The sequence below is a fragment of the Macaca fascicularis genome, chromosome 12 (genome assembly GCF_037993035.2).
Source record: "Macaca fascicularis isolate 582-1 chromosome 12, T2T-MFA8v1.1".
Classification (NCBI taxonomy): domain Eukaryota; kingdom Metazoa; phylum Chordata; class Mammalia; order Primates; family Cercopithecidae; genus Macaca; species Macaca fascicularis.
Genome location: NC_088386.1, coordinates 78473118 through 78488634, shown reverse-complemented (window position 1 = coordinate 78488634; position 15517 = coordinate 78473118). Strand labels below are relative to the sequence as shown.

The 15517-nt window shown below is 37.2% G+C and overlaps 2 protein-coding genes across 5 annotated transcripts in view; both read left to right on the top strand.

The window, feature by feature from the left end:
* Nucleotides 1-2057, top strand: part of NCKAP1 (NCK associated protein 1) — a 111254-nt gene extending 109197 nt beyond the window's left edge. For all 4 annotated transcript variants that reach the window (XM_015432461.3, XM_005573658.4, XM_005573657.4 and 1 more), the window contains 2 exons: nucleotides 91-180; nucleotides 1127-2057. In XM_015432461.3, the coding sequence (XP_015287947.1) occupies nucleotides 91-180; nucleotides 1127-1243 (207 nt within the window). In that variant the 3' untranslated portion in view covers nucleotides 1244-2057. The remainder of the gene's footprint in view (nucleotides 1-90; nucleotides 181-1126) is intronic.
* A 9286-nt stretch (nucleotides 2058-11343) lies between these two features.
* The window catches only part of FRZB (frizzled related protein), a 72213-nt gene continuing 68039 nt past the window's right edge, over nucleotides 11344-15517 (top strand). Inside the window, exon 1 of the mRNA XM_074009564.1 lies at nucleotides 11344-11430. The gene's annotated coding sequence lies outside the window, so the exon portion shown is untranslated. The remainder of the gene's footprint in view (nucleotides 11431-15517) is intronic.

Genomic DNA, 15517 nt, shown 5'->3' with positions numbered 1-15517 from the left:
ATTGAAATGTGTTGGAAGCTGAAGCATACCTAAAATAAGTAACTGATGAACCTTTTATTAACTCACTTTATGTGTATGTATACTTTTAAGCTTGCATCCTCCAGTCTACTGAAAATTGGCCAGGAGACAGATAAAACTACAACAAGAAATAGAGAATCAGTTTATTTACTGCTAGATATGGTAAGTCTCATTTTAATTTTTACTAAAAATAAAAGAGTTCCAGTCATTCCTGAGAGTCTTTTCTTGGCATTTTAGTCATTTAATACTTTTTTTGATCCCTTTTGTTTACTTCACATAAGCCACACCTTTCTAAAATTTGCAGAGAAGACTGACATCACTCATATTTTATCATTTCAGTAATATCAGAAAATAACAAAATCTAAGGTTAGTATTAACTATGGGTATTCTTTTATGAACAATTTTTCAACCTGTTGGAAAACACTTAGGCCTTGTATTTTTCTAGTGTATTGGCGTCAGCTCTCTTCCAGTTTTCTGAGTTTTCTACATTCTGACTCTATTCTGCCCATTTCTTGTAATTTTCTGTGCCTAGTCACTTCCCTCTCTGCAGTGTCTATGAACCGGCTCTTGCTTGTTTCTACCACGTGGCTCTTTCCCCACTTAGAATCATTTTCCTTACCTGCAGAAATCGGATTTATCCTAATGATTCCTCAAATCTTTTTCCAGATAGTCTTTCCTGATTACTTTGGCCTGCGTTAATTTTTCTTCTGTTTTGAATTCCTATAGAATTTACAGCTTTCCATTTCATTATAGTTGGTTTTATGTTTGGTTTTGCTTCCTAGCTTAGTCTTGGACTGCCAGGTAGAGTTGGTGGTATGGACCATATTTTAAATATTTTTGTATTGTCTTTTATTTCTAGTATATCAGTGAGGAAAATGAAAGTGCTCAGTATATTCCTGTTGATTAAATATTATAATTGAAAAGTAGCCCTTTTTAAACTTTTTGATATATATTCACTGTGGCACATTTACATTTTAGATTAAGTAAAAGGAAAATAACATGTGTCTATTTCTAATAAGAACAATACAGAAATTCTGCCTTACTGGTTGTCAATAAATGTTCCCATTATAAATAACTTGAGTTTTGATGCATTTTTTGAATTTTTCAGATTGTACAAGAATCCCCATTCCTTACAATGGATCTTTTGGAATCTTGTTTTCCTTATGTCTTGCTGAGAAATGCATACCATGCTGTCTACAAACAAAGTGTTACATCTTCTGCATAAAATACCTACTTATTCAAGACAAGCACGCATTTTTGTTGCCTTGGTTTTACCTGTAGACTGTGGAACTATTTTACCTTAAGGCCTGAAAAAGTTTTGTGGATTATAAATTTCTTTCATACGGTTGTATTTTCTGATCATTGGTTTCTTAATATGGTTGTACTACAGTATACTTGGTTGATTTAGGTTGCACATTCACTGAATTCACTGAGATTATTCCTATAATTTTAGAGTATCATTTATTTGAACAACATACATTATCAACATGTTTTTGATATTTGATAATGAAAAAAATCTTTGCTTGTTTATTTCTGAAAAAGAATTGTATTTAGTGATTATTTTAGATAGTGATATTATAGCATTCATCTGTGTGTAAATTATTTCATATAGGGAAGAGTTCTGATCTGTACCTATGGTTCTTATTGAAAACAAAATTGGATGTGCATTTCTGTGATGTTATGAATACATTTCTACTTTATTTTGAAACATTTGCCAAACTAAATACTATAACACTGTATAACATTTTAAAATGTTAAAGAACTGCTTAGTGTTAGAAGCAGATCATTTCCCAAAATTCTAAAAACAGCAGCATATGTTGTTGCTTGTATAAAGCCTAGGGATAATTTTTAGACTAACTTCCATGGTGCCCTGTTGGCATTAGCACTACCATTGTACCCTGCTGTATAATAAACAATCTTAGACATTTATCAACTGTTGATACAAATGTTAGTCCCTAACCACTTTTTATATATGTTTTAAATTTTTGAAATTCAAGTGTACCTGCCATAACATAAAATAAACACTAGACTGTATCACACTTTGAATGATTTCTTTAAGATCCTTGGATATTCATTCTGTAATAACAAAGTTTTTGTTTAAACTTAGTTTAAAATATAAAAACTAATAGTTTAGGAATGTCTTAAGTACAGCATTCGATACCAGGTCAGCTATTACATGATTTGTTTAAATGTTTTGAAAAACATTTTATTGAAAAAAATACCAAAATTAGAAAATAAAATTACACAGTACTTCTTAAAAATTAAGAACTTAAAGAAAACTTGTGTGCTGTCAACTTGCTCATTTAATCTGTAACCAAATAGAGTTATTTAAAAGAAAAGGGAAAAAAAATTGAGTGATCCTGGGACTAGTGAGAATGTTGAGAACTGCTATGTTCGTCTATAATGAATGGGAAAGACATCAGGGGCCTATTGCTTAATAGTTGGCATGGAGGGCAAAGCAGCTCACTTAGTTTGAAAACTAACCAGATGTTTTGCTCTTTGACTGGCATTGTTGAGACTTTCTCAACAGCTTTGTATCTGAATATCATAAACAGCTTCTGTTGTTCACAGCTTCTTATGTATACACTGGTAACTTGTGTTAAGATAAAACAAAGCTGCTGTGAACTCAGTTATAATGTTTTTCTTTCTTCAAACATAGAGAGTAGAATGAAATTGAAGTACTACAAGATTATACTGTTGTTTTGTGTATGAGTTGTCCAGCCTGTATTTAAAGTAGGGAGTAGTTATCACTGTCTGTTGAAAAATTGTAGTTGTTCCATAAAGATTTTTTTAAAAGGGAAATTTTAAAAAGGCATAGTTCAGACCTGAAATAGTCTGATTTACACAGTGAACAGTCAAAACTAAGATTTAATGCTGTTTGTTTTGAAATATTAGGATCTTAGAGGGGTAATAACTTTGTTGGCAATGATATCTTGAGAGGTAAAGTAGGCATTTGGATATGTACACTTTGGAATCATATGTGAAAGAGCATAAGGATGAAAATAAGGCATTCTTTACCACAGCTAGGCTGAGAAAAAATATCACTCCTTTGTAGTCACCTGAAGTTGTTCTTGTCCAAATTTTCTCTCATACAGCAAAGGTGGGGGAGGAGGCATGGCAGAGGTAACTTGGAGAAAAAGTTAAAAGTAAATTGACAGCTACTATTTTTAATATCTTGTTTGTTTTATTTTCTTCTAAACTTATACAACAACATACTATTTTTGTTGTTTTCTCTACATTAATGTGATCATACCGTACATACTGGCTTGTAATCTGCTTATTTCACTCAATAATAGAAAAAATGTCTTTGATATTCTTTTTGATACCTCTATAGATACCATAACTAATTTAACAATATCATGGCCAGGCGTAATGGCACACTCCTATAATTTCAGCACTTTGGGAGGCCAAGGCGGATGGATCACTTGAGGCCAGGAGTTCGACACCAGCCTGGCCAACGTGGCAAAACCCCGACACTACTAAAAATACAAAAATTACCCAGGTATGATGGTGCACACCTATCATCCCAGCTACATGGGAGGCTGAGGTGGGAGAATTGTTTGAACCCAGAAGGAGGAGGTTGCAGTGAGCTGAGATCGTACCACTGTACTCCAGTCTGGGTGACAGAATGAGACTGTCTGAAAAAAAAAAAAAAAAGAAAGAAAATACTCATTTGGAGAGATTGGTTAGATAGACAATTTCTTTTCATTATTATAAATGTATATCTATATCTTGGTAAACTTGACGTGTATTTTTTTAGAATAATTTTTCAGAAGTAAAATTGCTTGCTTTCTACTGCTTTTTCATTCATTTTTTTAAGCAAGTATTTTTAGATTCCTGGATGTAATGGTGAGCGAAAAGGTGACCCTTTTATAGTTGAGCTTGGATTTTCATGATGGTATACAATAAACGAACCAGCTGCTTCCTTTTTTTTGAGACAGAGTTTCGCTCTTGTTGCCCAGGAAATGGGCAATGGCGTGATCTTGGCTCACTGCAACCTCCGCTTCCTGGGCTCAAGCAATTCTCCCATCTCAGCCTCCTGAGTAGCTGAGATTACAGGTGCCTGCCACTACGCCCGGCTAATTTTTGGTATTTTTAGTAGAGATGGGGTTATGTTGGCCAGGCTGGTCTCAAACTCCTGACCTCAGGTGATCCACCCACCTCGGCCTCCCAAAGTGATGGGATTACAGGCATGAGCCACCACCCCCAGCCATGAGCAAACTTCTGATAGTGACAGGAACATATACAGGATGATGTGGGGAGACAGTGGAGAAACTACTTTAGAAAGTGTCATCTGTGTAAGAGAACACATTTGAGCTGGTACATGAAGGATTAGAAGGAACCACAAGTGGGCTGAGGGAAGGAATAGTAAAGGCAAAGACCCAGAAGGCAAGCACAAACTTGGCATGTTTGAGAAGTTAGAAGTGTGTCATCTGTGTCTCTGTCACGAGGAGTGCTCAAGGTCCCTCTAGGAGCTAGCTTCTGATCACTTGCTTGCTTGCTTTCTTCTTTGCTTATATAGCCAGAGTTCACAAATCAAATCTAATATAGGCTGGTTAATAAAGGAAATGAACATGAATTCACTGATAGGCTCTTGCATTAATGTGAAAATGTAAAGTCTATTGTATACCATCAGGCCTTCTAAATGAAGCCCAGATTCTATAAGGTAGTGAACTGTAACCTACTGATTAATTTAGTACATGATCCATGCCCATTCTTTTATAATGACTTGCCTTCCTGAGACTTCAGCTGTGTTATTCCTAAGACTTTTGTGACTAATCCTTAAAGTAGTGACTCCTTACACCTTTCTTTGATTTCTTCTTTGTAGTCACTTGAAATGACAGCATGAACCATCATTTCTTTTGAAGGCTTGAGCCTGAATTTTCAAATAGACAATGTGCTCTTTCTCTGAAGATTTGCCATGACCTCTGCCTTTGGGAAAAAGCGTTTGAGATTTTAAATTTTTTATTCTTTAGTACAAAAATTATGTTTTCAGTTAATTGGTCCTGTGGAATTGGAAGGAAATTTAATATTTATTGACTCTACTTTGATATTATTTTCAGAGTAGAAAGTAACTTTAAGTGTATTAAAATTTCATTCATTTTTGCATGAACCAAACAACATACACATTGCTGTCCTTGACTGTCCAAAGTAAACCTTTCTAACTCTGGAATGTTTCATTTCCAATAAAAGTGTTCAGCCTGTCATTTTGGCCTAAGTAAAATGGGATAAATTAGCAATCTGAAGTCAGGATCCTAGCCACGGAGGTCCATATCTCATTTCTGGTTTAAGTGCATTCCTCATCCCCAGCCCTTACCTTCTTTCTCTTAAGGATTGAGACAATCCTCTTGGTGCTCTTGGTGCAGGTGCATCTTGGTCACCTCTTACATGAGGGCCACAAACTTGGTAAATGGGTGGCCTGGAGATGGAGCTGTATTAGGTATGTGACCTTGGTGATTGCCTTGTCTCAGTTGTAGTACGTGACTGAGTCACATTCATAGTACACTTAAATACACATACTGACCAAATGCCTACGGCTAAGGCTTGAAATTATTTGGCTAAGACCTGAACTGAAGATTACCATCATAAAATAAGCTTCTAAAATCCATGAATAAGTAGGAAATCATATTTAAAAATTACTGTAATTTTATTAAAGCTCATTTTTTAAATTTAATGCAGTGCAGAATCAATTTCTCAGCATTATCAGGTGCTAAATTGCTCTCACTCATTAAACTACTAATTTAAGATAGTAGTTATTTTAAATTATAGAACAGGAAGCAACTTATGAGTTTGCAACCAAATTATATTTGTTTTTTCTCAATTAGTAACAGTATTTCTTCACCTCTCAGATTTGAAGATTTTGTGGTCAGTGGCGATATAATTTCACTGAAGCATACAGACTAAAACTCTGTGCACTATATTTTTGATATTTTTTTGCATGTGTTTACTGCATCACACAATTACTTAAGAAATTGTCCCTAACTTTTGTGCTGTGGTCTGAATGTTTGTGTCACCCTGGCCACAAAATTCATATATTGAAATCTGATCATCAGTGTGACAGGATGTGGGGCCTTTGGGAGGTGATTAGGTCATGAGAGTGGAGCCTTCATGAATGGGATTAATGCCCTCATAAAAGGGGCCCCAGACAGCCGACCTGCCCCAACCACCATGTGAGGACAAAGCAAGAAGCCACTATTTAAGAACCAGAAAGCAGACCCTCTGCAAATACCAAATATGCCAGCACACTGATTGGCTTCCCAGCCTCCGGAACTATAAGAAAGAAGTTTTTTTATAATAACAAATTTATTATTCACAGTTCTTGCTTATAAACTTTATAAACCACCCAGACTAAGGCATTTTGTTATAGCAGCTGACACGGGCTCATTTTGGTTCTAGAAATGTGACCCTGGAATGATGTAATTGGCTCTCAAGATGACAGTATTGCTTCTGAATGTCTATGTTCATATCGTCTTTAATTGCATGAACACGAGTTTTAGCATCTTGAGTAGAAAGAGATTCGCTACAGCAAGTATTATGTAAGAAGTACTGGTGGCCCGGCACAGTGGTTCACGCCTGTAATCCCAAAACTTTGAGAGGCCGAGCAGGAGGAATCATTTGAGCCCAGAAGTTCGAGATCAGCCTGGGCAATATGTGTAAACCCCATCTCTACAAACAAAATACAAAAATGAAAAAGCTGGGTGTGATTGTATACAGCTGTAGTCCCAGCAACTTGAGAAGCTGAGGGGGCAGGATTGCTTGAGCCCAAGGGGAGGGTTGGGGGTGGGGGTTCAAGGCTGCAGTGAGCCATGATTATACCAGTGCGCTCCAGCCTAGGTGACAGAGTGAGAGCCATTCTCAATTAAGGCCAGGCGCAGTGGCTCACTTCTGTGATCCCAGCACTTTGGGAAGCCAAGGTGGGTGGATCACCTGAGGTCAGGAGATTGAGACCAGCCTGGCCAACATGATGAAACCCCGTCTCTACTAAAAATACAAAAATTAGGTGGGCTTCATGGCTCATGTCTGTAAGCCCAGCTACTCAGGATGCTGAGGCAGGAGAATTGGTTGAACCCAGGAGGTGGAGGTTACAGTGAGCCGAGATCATGCCACTGCACTCCAGCCTGGGCAACAAAACAAGACTCTGTCTCAAAAAATAATATATTTTTTAAAAAAAGAATAAACACTTGCATTCTGATGGCATATTCACCCTTGAACTGATGGATAGCATTCAATGTATAAAACACATAGTTTCACTCCAAGTTATATATAGAATGCTTATTTGAGAGGAAATATCCAGTTAATAATCAGAATGCCATACTAATTAGGTATGACCATAAATTATGTAGTCACATGGTCATTGATTGCATGCAAATTCTGGCTGCCAGAAAGCACATTGAAGTAGGTAGTCATTTAACCATTTAACTGTTAGATCTTGCAAAGGTTGAAGCTGAAGCTGAGGAGCAGGTAGTACACAACTTTACAGGTTGATGCTGAATGGCAGTTCATTCCGAATTCTTGCCTTCAGCCAAAATGTACAAGGGTCTTTGCAGTCTGAAGCAAGGCCCAGCTGGCAGAACTTGTGATGGCTAGGAGGGGAAAATTTGACCTTGACTGATAGTTGTGGTTTTATCAAGCCGAAAATGCTGACTGGAGTAATAATGAGAGCTAATGTTTATTGAAAGCCCATTGTGTACCAGATACTCTGTTAAGTTTTCTCTAATTCAAACCTCTAATATTGCTCATTTAGTCTTCACAGTAATCCTATATCATGGTGATCCCCATTTATTGATACGGAAACTGAAGCTCAGGAAAGACAAAGCAGTTTTCACAAACTCACACTACAAGGAAGTAGCAGAGGCCAACATTTAAATCTGGCCCCAGAGCTGTGTTCTTATCATTAAACTGTGTCTCAGATCTCTCAAATGTGAGTGTGTACTTTTCTATCCAATGGCATTTTTTAATTGCTTTTTAAAAATTTGAATAGCTTTTGGGGTACAGTAGGTTCTTGTTTACATAGACGAATCATATACTGGTGAAGTCTGAGGTTTTAGTGTACCTATCACCCAGGTAGTATGCATTGTACCCAGTACATAGTTTTTTTATCCCTAGACCCGCTCCCATCCTCCCACTTCTGAGTCTCCAAAGTCCTTGATATCACTCTGTACGCCTTTGCATACACATAGCTTAGCTCCGACTTATAAGTGAAAACAAAGTATTTGGTTTTCTGTTCCTGAGTTACTTTGCTTAGAATAATTGCCTCTAGCTCCATCAAAGTTGCTGCAAAAAGGCATTCTTTTTTATGGCTGAATAGTATTCCATGGTGTGTATATATACCACACTTTCTTTGTCCACTCATTGGTCAGTGGGCACTTAGGTTGGTTCCATATCTTTGCAATTACGAATTATGCTGCAATAAATACACACATGCAGATTTTTTAAAAAAATATATTGACTTCCTTTGAGTAGATACCCAGTAGTAGGATTGCTGGATCAAATTCTATCCAGTAGCATTTGAAACTGCTTTACATTAACAATGAGGGACAAAAAAATAACAGTGAGGGCTTACATTATGCTACTCTTGATGCTGGACATTTTCGTATCCATTACTTCATTTAAACTCCACAACCAAATTACTCAGTGGGGATTGTTTTCTCAATTGTAAATGAATGTGGAAACCGGCTCATAAAACTTTAAATTCCTTGCCCCAGTGTCATAAACTTTTTGAGTTTGAGTGACAGTGCTGAGATTAAAACCTAAGGTTCTTGGATTTCTAGCCCATATTTTTTCTACTGTATCATGTTCTTTTCCAAAGCACTAAAAATCATTTCCTGGGTACATGACTGTGGGCTTGGGGACACGATGTCTACTTTCTGTCCTTCATGGTCCTAAGTTGCTTCTTTGCTTCTTTACTTTTTCTCTCTGATCCTGCTCAGATTAATCTCTAATAAATCAAATTTCTTTCCTAGTCTGTCTTATCCTACATATATAGTAGATAGTATGTCACATATTTGTGAATTTAAAAAATATTTTAGTTTTAAATCTCAAGCTCACACAGTACTTACTCTCTATGTCAACAAAAATGGTTTTTACTATTTTCTGAAGATAACGCAGCTGTTGAAGTGAGATCCTACACTGGAACATATAACACTTGGTCTAATATTAAAGTTAGTTCCAAGAGCTCTCTAAATGTGATTAATTCTACCTTTATGAAAGATGAACTCATTTTCAAGATAATAGCTAATTCTTGAATGGGCAACCTCTTATGTATCAATGATTGTAATAACGGAGCATTTTAGTCATTAGTAGCTGGAAGAGCGTTTGAGATTATCTGGTTCAACCTACTCAAGAGTTAGATAATTTAACCAAATTAACATATGTGGCGATGTGTGGGGACTAGAAGGTTGACTGCTTGATTCTTGGCTCATATAGTGTTCCTTCTACAGTGCTATGTTGCCACATATATGCTGATCTTATATTTATGCAGTCATAGTTTTCATAATAATAAACAGCTACTGGTTCCTGGTAGGATTTTGGGGGTGGATATGAGTTGAAGTATGATGCCACGGCATCAGACAAATCGGGTTTGAATCCCAGCTCTGTCACTTACAGACGAATTACTTAACTTCTCCAAGTTTGTTTCCCTAAGTGTAGAATGTGGATAATATCTACTTTAAAGGGTTATTATAAGCATTAAAATAAGATTGTGCATGTAAATTGATGGGGAAGAAGAGGCTGCCACAAAGTAGGCATTCAGTGTAAATGGTGGTAGTTTCTCCAGTATTATTAGGCTATTTGGTTTCACTTATAAAATTGCCTTCAAAGAGTTTTTTCATGGTTTTTATAAGTATTATAATATCAGAGCTTCCATTCATGAAAATGTGACATTTTTGTGTTTATTTTCTAGCTCTGATCGGAGTCTTTATCTTAAATGGGAAAGATTATTTTCCTCTTCATGTAACTTTAACAGGCAACAATGCTAAAATTAATTTTAATACTGCTCTATACTATATGTATGTTATGTTATATTTGTATATACTATACACAAAAATGTATAAGATGTAAAGCTTGTATTTTCAAATGTTATTGCAGTATCCAGAACAATTGCGACAGTTGCTCTTGGAAGCTTCTGTGCTTTTCCACATGCTGTTTCCTATCTCTGGAATGGAATGTTCTCTTATTCTGGCTGGCAAACTCCTGATCATAATGTAAACAGTAAGCTCAAACATCACTTTCCCTTTCCTTACCACACCGTCCTGTTTCTTCTAAACCTTATAAATGCCTTTATTATAGTACCTATTGAATCATAATGTAATTATTATTATCTCTGTCTCCTTTGATTCTGGGACTGCCTTGAGGTCAAGGTCTAGGTTTATTTCATCTTTCTGTCTGTTTATTCAAATTTCCTACCCTGTGTAACTCTCAGAATCTTACTTTGAGGTTGGAAAGCCCAGTGGCTGGACAGATGCCGCAGACCTCCATTGGTACAGATGCCCTTAGCTTCATGTTGGGAACAAGTGGTTCTATTTCGTTTTGTTCCTGTGGAGAAGCATCAGAGATACGGGCAGCTGGGGATTTCTACACCTGTAATAGCAGCAACTCAATGATGACACAAAGACATGTTTCTTTCTTTCTTTTTTTTTTTGACAGAAGGCGAAGGGGAAGCAAGGTACTTCTTACATGGCAGAGGGAGAGGGAGAAGGAGCAGGAGCGGGGGAGACAGGGAGGAAGAGGAAACTGCCCCAAAAACATCGTTTCAAAGATTTCTCCCAGTGAGACAAATCACTTGTCTGGGATGTCAGGGGGAGAAGATGCAGAATCTGAGCCCCTTGTATATATAGACAAAAGGTGAAAGCATTGGCAATAGATCAAAAAGGCATTCCACATAGCAGAAAAATAATTTTTAATTATTTTTAAATGTAATGAAAATATAAGTGAAAAAAAAGCCAAGAGCAAAGAAGAGAGGCCATCAGAGAAATTACAAAGTGACTACTCAGGTCATTGTCCTGAAATAAATGATCATTTTATTCTGGTGACTCACCCCTAGCTAGAGTCAGTACTTCATAGAAAAGACAGGAGCTGTGAGCCACTTAACTGTAATCTTACCTCTTTACAGAAATGCCTCCCATAGTCAAGCTGGTCTGATGATCTCATGTCATCATGCACAAAGATTAGCAAGCCTTGAAATTTTATCCTGTCAGTGTAACTCCTCATCTAGTCTCAAGATTGCACTGGCAATTCTTTGGCAGCTGATCATACGGGGAGGACCAATAAGGCTCACAGAACACCCTTGGAGAAGGAATGCCTCTGCTGCTGGAGGTCACAGCACCCAGAAAGTGACTAGAGGGAGCAGCTGATGCCTGCTCTAGTGAGTTCTGCTGTTCCTGTCACATCCTTGCAGAGGTCCAAGGGTTGCTGGTAAGTGAAGGAATATCATGCCTCTGGTTTGAAGGATAGATCACTCAACTCTCAACTATTCTGTCTTCAGCTGTGAACCATACAACCTTTTTGAAAAGCAAAGTCTGAACATTTGCATTCTATACAGAATATTACAGTTGGGAAATAGGTGTGGTGTCTAGAGAAAAGCTTCTAAATGCTACAAGCCACCCTATGTGAAGCCTGTTCTAGAAATCTGCTTTGCTTCAATTATTAACTTCATTGTACCTTTGGAAGCAGAAGTTTCTAAAAGTGTGTACAGAAGGTGAGTCCTCAGAATGAGTTTCACTGCCTGTCTGTGGGAGAGGAAGTGACCTTGAGAGCAGCTGTAGCCCTAGGGGGAACACCCAGGTAGAGGTGCTCACAACATGCTCTGACACCTGGTGTGGCTGCATTCCTAGCTTAAATGATCACATCTGCTCTTGGTTTTTTCACTGTTTACAAAATCTGATTTATTTAAAGGGAAGGGATGGAGAAGGTAGTCAATGCTCCTCTGAGCACCCAAAGCATCCCTCTACAAGAACAAAGAGAAAAAATCATTACTTGCTCCCAACATTACACAAAGTGCATCTCTACCAATGGAACTCTGCAGTGTCGGTCTAGCCATCAGGCTTTCCCACCTCTAAGCATATTTTCTGTGGGGATAATTTATTAGAGGGGAATTTGTTCCCTTGCTTTTTACTCTTCAAATTAGTAATAGAACTCCTTATGTCATTCTAAGTGACTTAAGTTTTAAAGGGAATCAGAAAAGGAGAGAATATGCTATTGTGGCACTTCTAAAATGCAGAGTGTCCTCAAAAATGGTTATAGTGGGCAATGGATTCCATATAAATTATATACTAGCGTATCTTCATTTCCTCTTTTAATTGTTTAAATTGGTTATTTTTAAAGCTTGATATGCTAAGAGTTAGTTTTCATTTTAAAACAATGCTTGAGTAGGAAAGTTAAAGAAATATAAATTGCCAGGTTTAAATCTATTCATCCTGGCAGAGGTATGTATTATATCTGTCCAGAGTCCAAAACACCAGCCTCTCCACTTGCCTTCCCCATTTCACATAAACTATAAAAGTTAGAAATAATATATTATGTTATATCCTAGCATCAGTTCAATGAATATAGTTTTAAAAATACCTACTACGTGCGAAATACTGAGGGCAGAATGATAAAATACAAAACAAAGCTAACTAAAAACACAGTTTAACTAGTCTTGTCTACAATTACCTGCCCTACCTATAACTTCATTTAAGGGGAGATATTGCTAATGGGAGTTCCTTCTGTGACTGCACACTCTGAGCCCAATATGACTTCTCCCTAGCTACAACTGATTAAATGAGGGAAGAAAACTGATCCAAGGGGAGTTAGTCCAATGGCTTGTAAATGGTGGATTCTTACCAGACTTTTCTCACTAAGTTAGAATCAAGAGGCTGAGAGTTGTGATGGCTACTTAAGCAGAAAGTTTCATGGAGTATGGACTATGCACCATTGTGAAGTTTCCTGTATTTCCACAGGCTATGGGGACAGAGCATCAGAGAGTGCTGATCAGGAAAAAAGACTGGGGCAGATGCACACAGAGAAGCAAAGAAGCACGAGAGGATGAGAATTAAGAAACAGACTCTTTTTCATTTTAATTAATTTGACTAGATTATATTTCTTGCAATCAAAAGGGCCCTGTGCAGAGAAGGTCCTTGTCTTTGTTCATTTTCTGTTGCTATAGCTGAATGCCTGAGACTGGGTAATTTATAAAGAAAAGAAATTTATTGCTTACCATTTTAGATGCTGGGAAGTACAAGGTCAAGGGTTCTCATCTAGTGAGGGCCTTCTTGCTAGTGGGGTCTCTGTAGAGTCCTGAGGTAACATGGTGTGGGGGTGGGATTCACCAGAGAGAGCCAAACTGACTTTTATAACAGACTCACTTTTGTGGTAACTAACCCACTCCCTCCATAGCCCATCAATCCATTAATCTAGAAGTAGATTCATTCACTCATGAGGGCAGAGCTCTTGTGAACCAATCACCTCCCAGAAGTCCCACCTCTCAACACTGCTGCACTGGGGACCAAATTTCCAACATATGAACTTTTGGGGGACACATTCAAGCCACAACAGTCCTCAATAAATATTTGTTGAATCAATGAATACGCAGGACATAGTGTCCTAAATGCTTGGCATGTACATGAACCAGATTTGGTCCTTGATGTCACAGAGCTTATAATATAGTGGAGGAGACAGACTTTACACATTGGATCTTGACTGTAAAACTAGGGTCACTATTCATCATCTGAGGAAGGAGCCAGACAGTAAAACAAATAATGACTATTCAGCATGGTAATGTCAAAACTGAACAGAGGCTCAAGTGAAAGTTTCAATGATAGTAACCATGGTCAATGGATAGGTGAATGCATTGGAAAATTAGTATGATATCATTAGCAAAAAAAGAAATTGCACTTACGTTCATCTGACCGAATTCCTTCCTTCCTTCCTTCCTTCCTTCCTTCCTTCCTTCCTTCCTTCCTTCCTTCCTTCCTGCCTGCCTGCCTGCCTGCCTGCCTGCCTCCCTCCCTCCCTCCCTCCCTCCCTCGCTCCCTCCCTCCCTCCCTCCCTCCTTCCTTCCTTCCTTCCTTCCTTCCTTCCTCTGTCTTTCTTTGGTTTTAAGATCTGGCTATAGTATTGTGCTAGTGCACATATTTTAATTGGGTGCAAGGCATGCATAACAAAGTAAGTGAAAAGCAATAAAGGTTAGAACATGTATTTATTTCAATGACTAAGGAGTAATACATCATTTTGTCAGGTTGTACTCTAACATTCAGATTCCATTTTTTTTATGGCTAACTAGCCAAGCATTTGTAATTCTGAACTCCACAGAATGGGGGAAAAGCTGTATTAACTTATAATAGATCATTGAGCTTGTTAAATGTACCTTTCCTAATTCATACTTTTTCCCTTTAGCTAAGAAAAATGCCTTTCTGAATATATAATTTTTACAGGTCATTGGAAAGGAGTACCGCACAACAGGATTATTATAATGTGCTAAAAGATGGCACTTGTATCTCATTGCCACGTAGAGAGCTCATGTGAAAACTCTTTGATCTTTGCTGGCTTTTTAGCTGAAAGGATTTGGAAATCTTTTTGGCACTGGCAAAAACAGAACTGTGGTGACTGTTTATAGTTGGTTGATTTTTAGCAATGGGTAAGAAAGTCTTTGTTGAATCCAGTTTATTAATACGTAATGGGCAACATGTTGCCTTAAAGGCAAAAGCATATTTTTCTCATATCAAAAAGCTCCCTAAATTTTTGCCAACATCCAAAGATATTTTAAGATGGTCTTCATTTTCTTTTTCAGTCCTATGCTGAGAAAAAAAAATTACAACCCTCTGAACTTCAGCAGTTTTTTTGAGTAAAAGGAGTTTTTCATGATGTGATTGATATCATAACTACTCAGCTGGACATAAGCTTTCAAGGGCTAAGTCCATTTGCCAATTTGTTTGCATTTCCTACTTCAACTAAAAGAATTCAAAGACATGAAGTGTCTATTGTGGAAAATGCATGAATAATGCAAAAGTCATTCTCAAGTGACCTATCAGAAAGGCCTATCAGAGATGCAGTTACTGCTTTCTAATAAAATCATGAAAAACTTTTTTTAAAAAAAGTATAACCATCTTGAATTTGTTGAGGCAATTATAAGAGAGTATATAAGGGCAAGTTTCTCCTAAAAACCGTTTTGTTTGTTTTGTTTTTTTAAATAATTACCATCAACAGCAATCTGTTTTCTCATTGTAGTAGTATAGGTGTTAACATAAAAGCTCAAACAGCTTGGGAGAACAAAAAGGATGTAGCAAACCTAACTGATGACTTTGCTAGCTTCAAATCAATATGATGGCCATTCATAAAAATATTTAACATTTGAAGTAACGGAATATTGACTTATGTTTTCATGGTTTAAGAGTTCATATTTCAAATTTTTTTCACATAGTGCGTTTATAACTATAAAAAACGTGTTAGTTATATAAGTTAATAAAGTCACGAACTGATGGCCATTTTTTGGTCTTGTTTATATAGTATAGGCTGTCTTGTG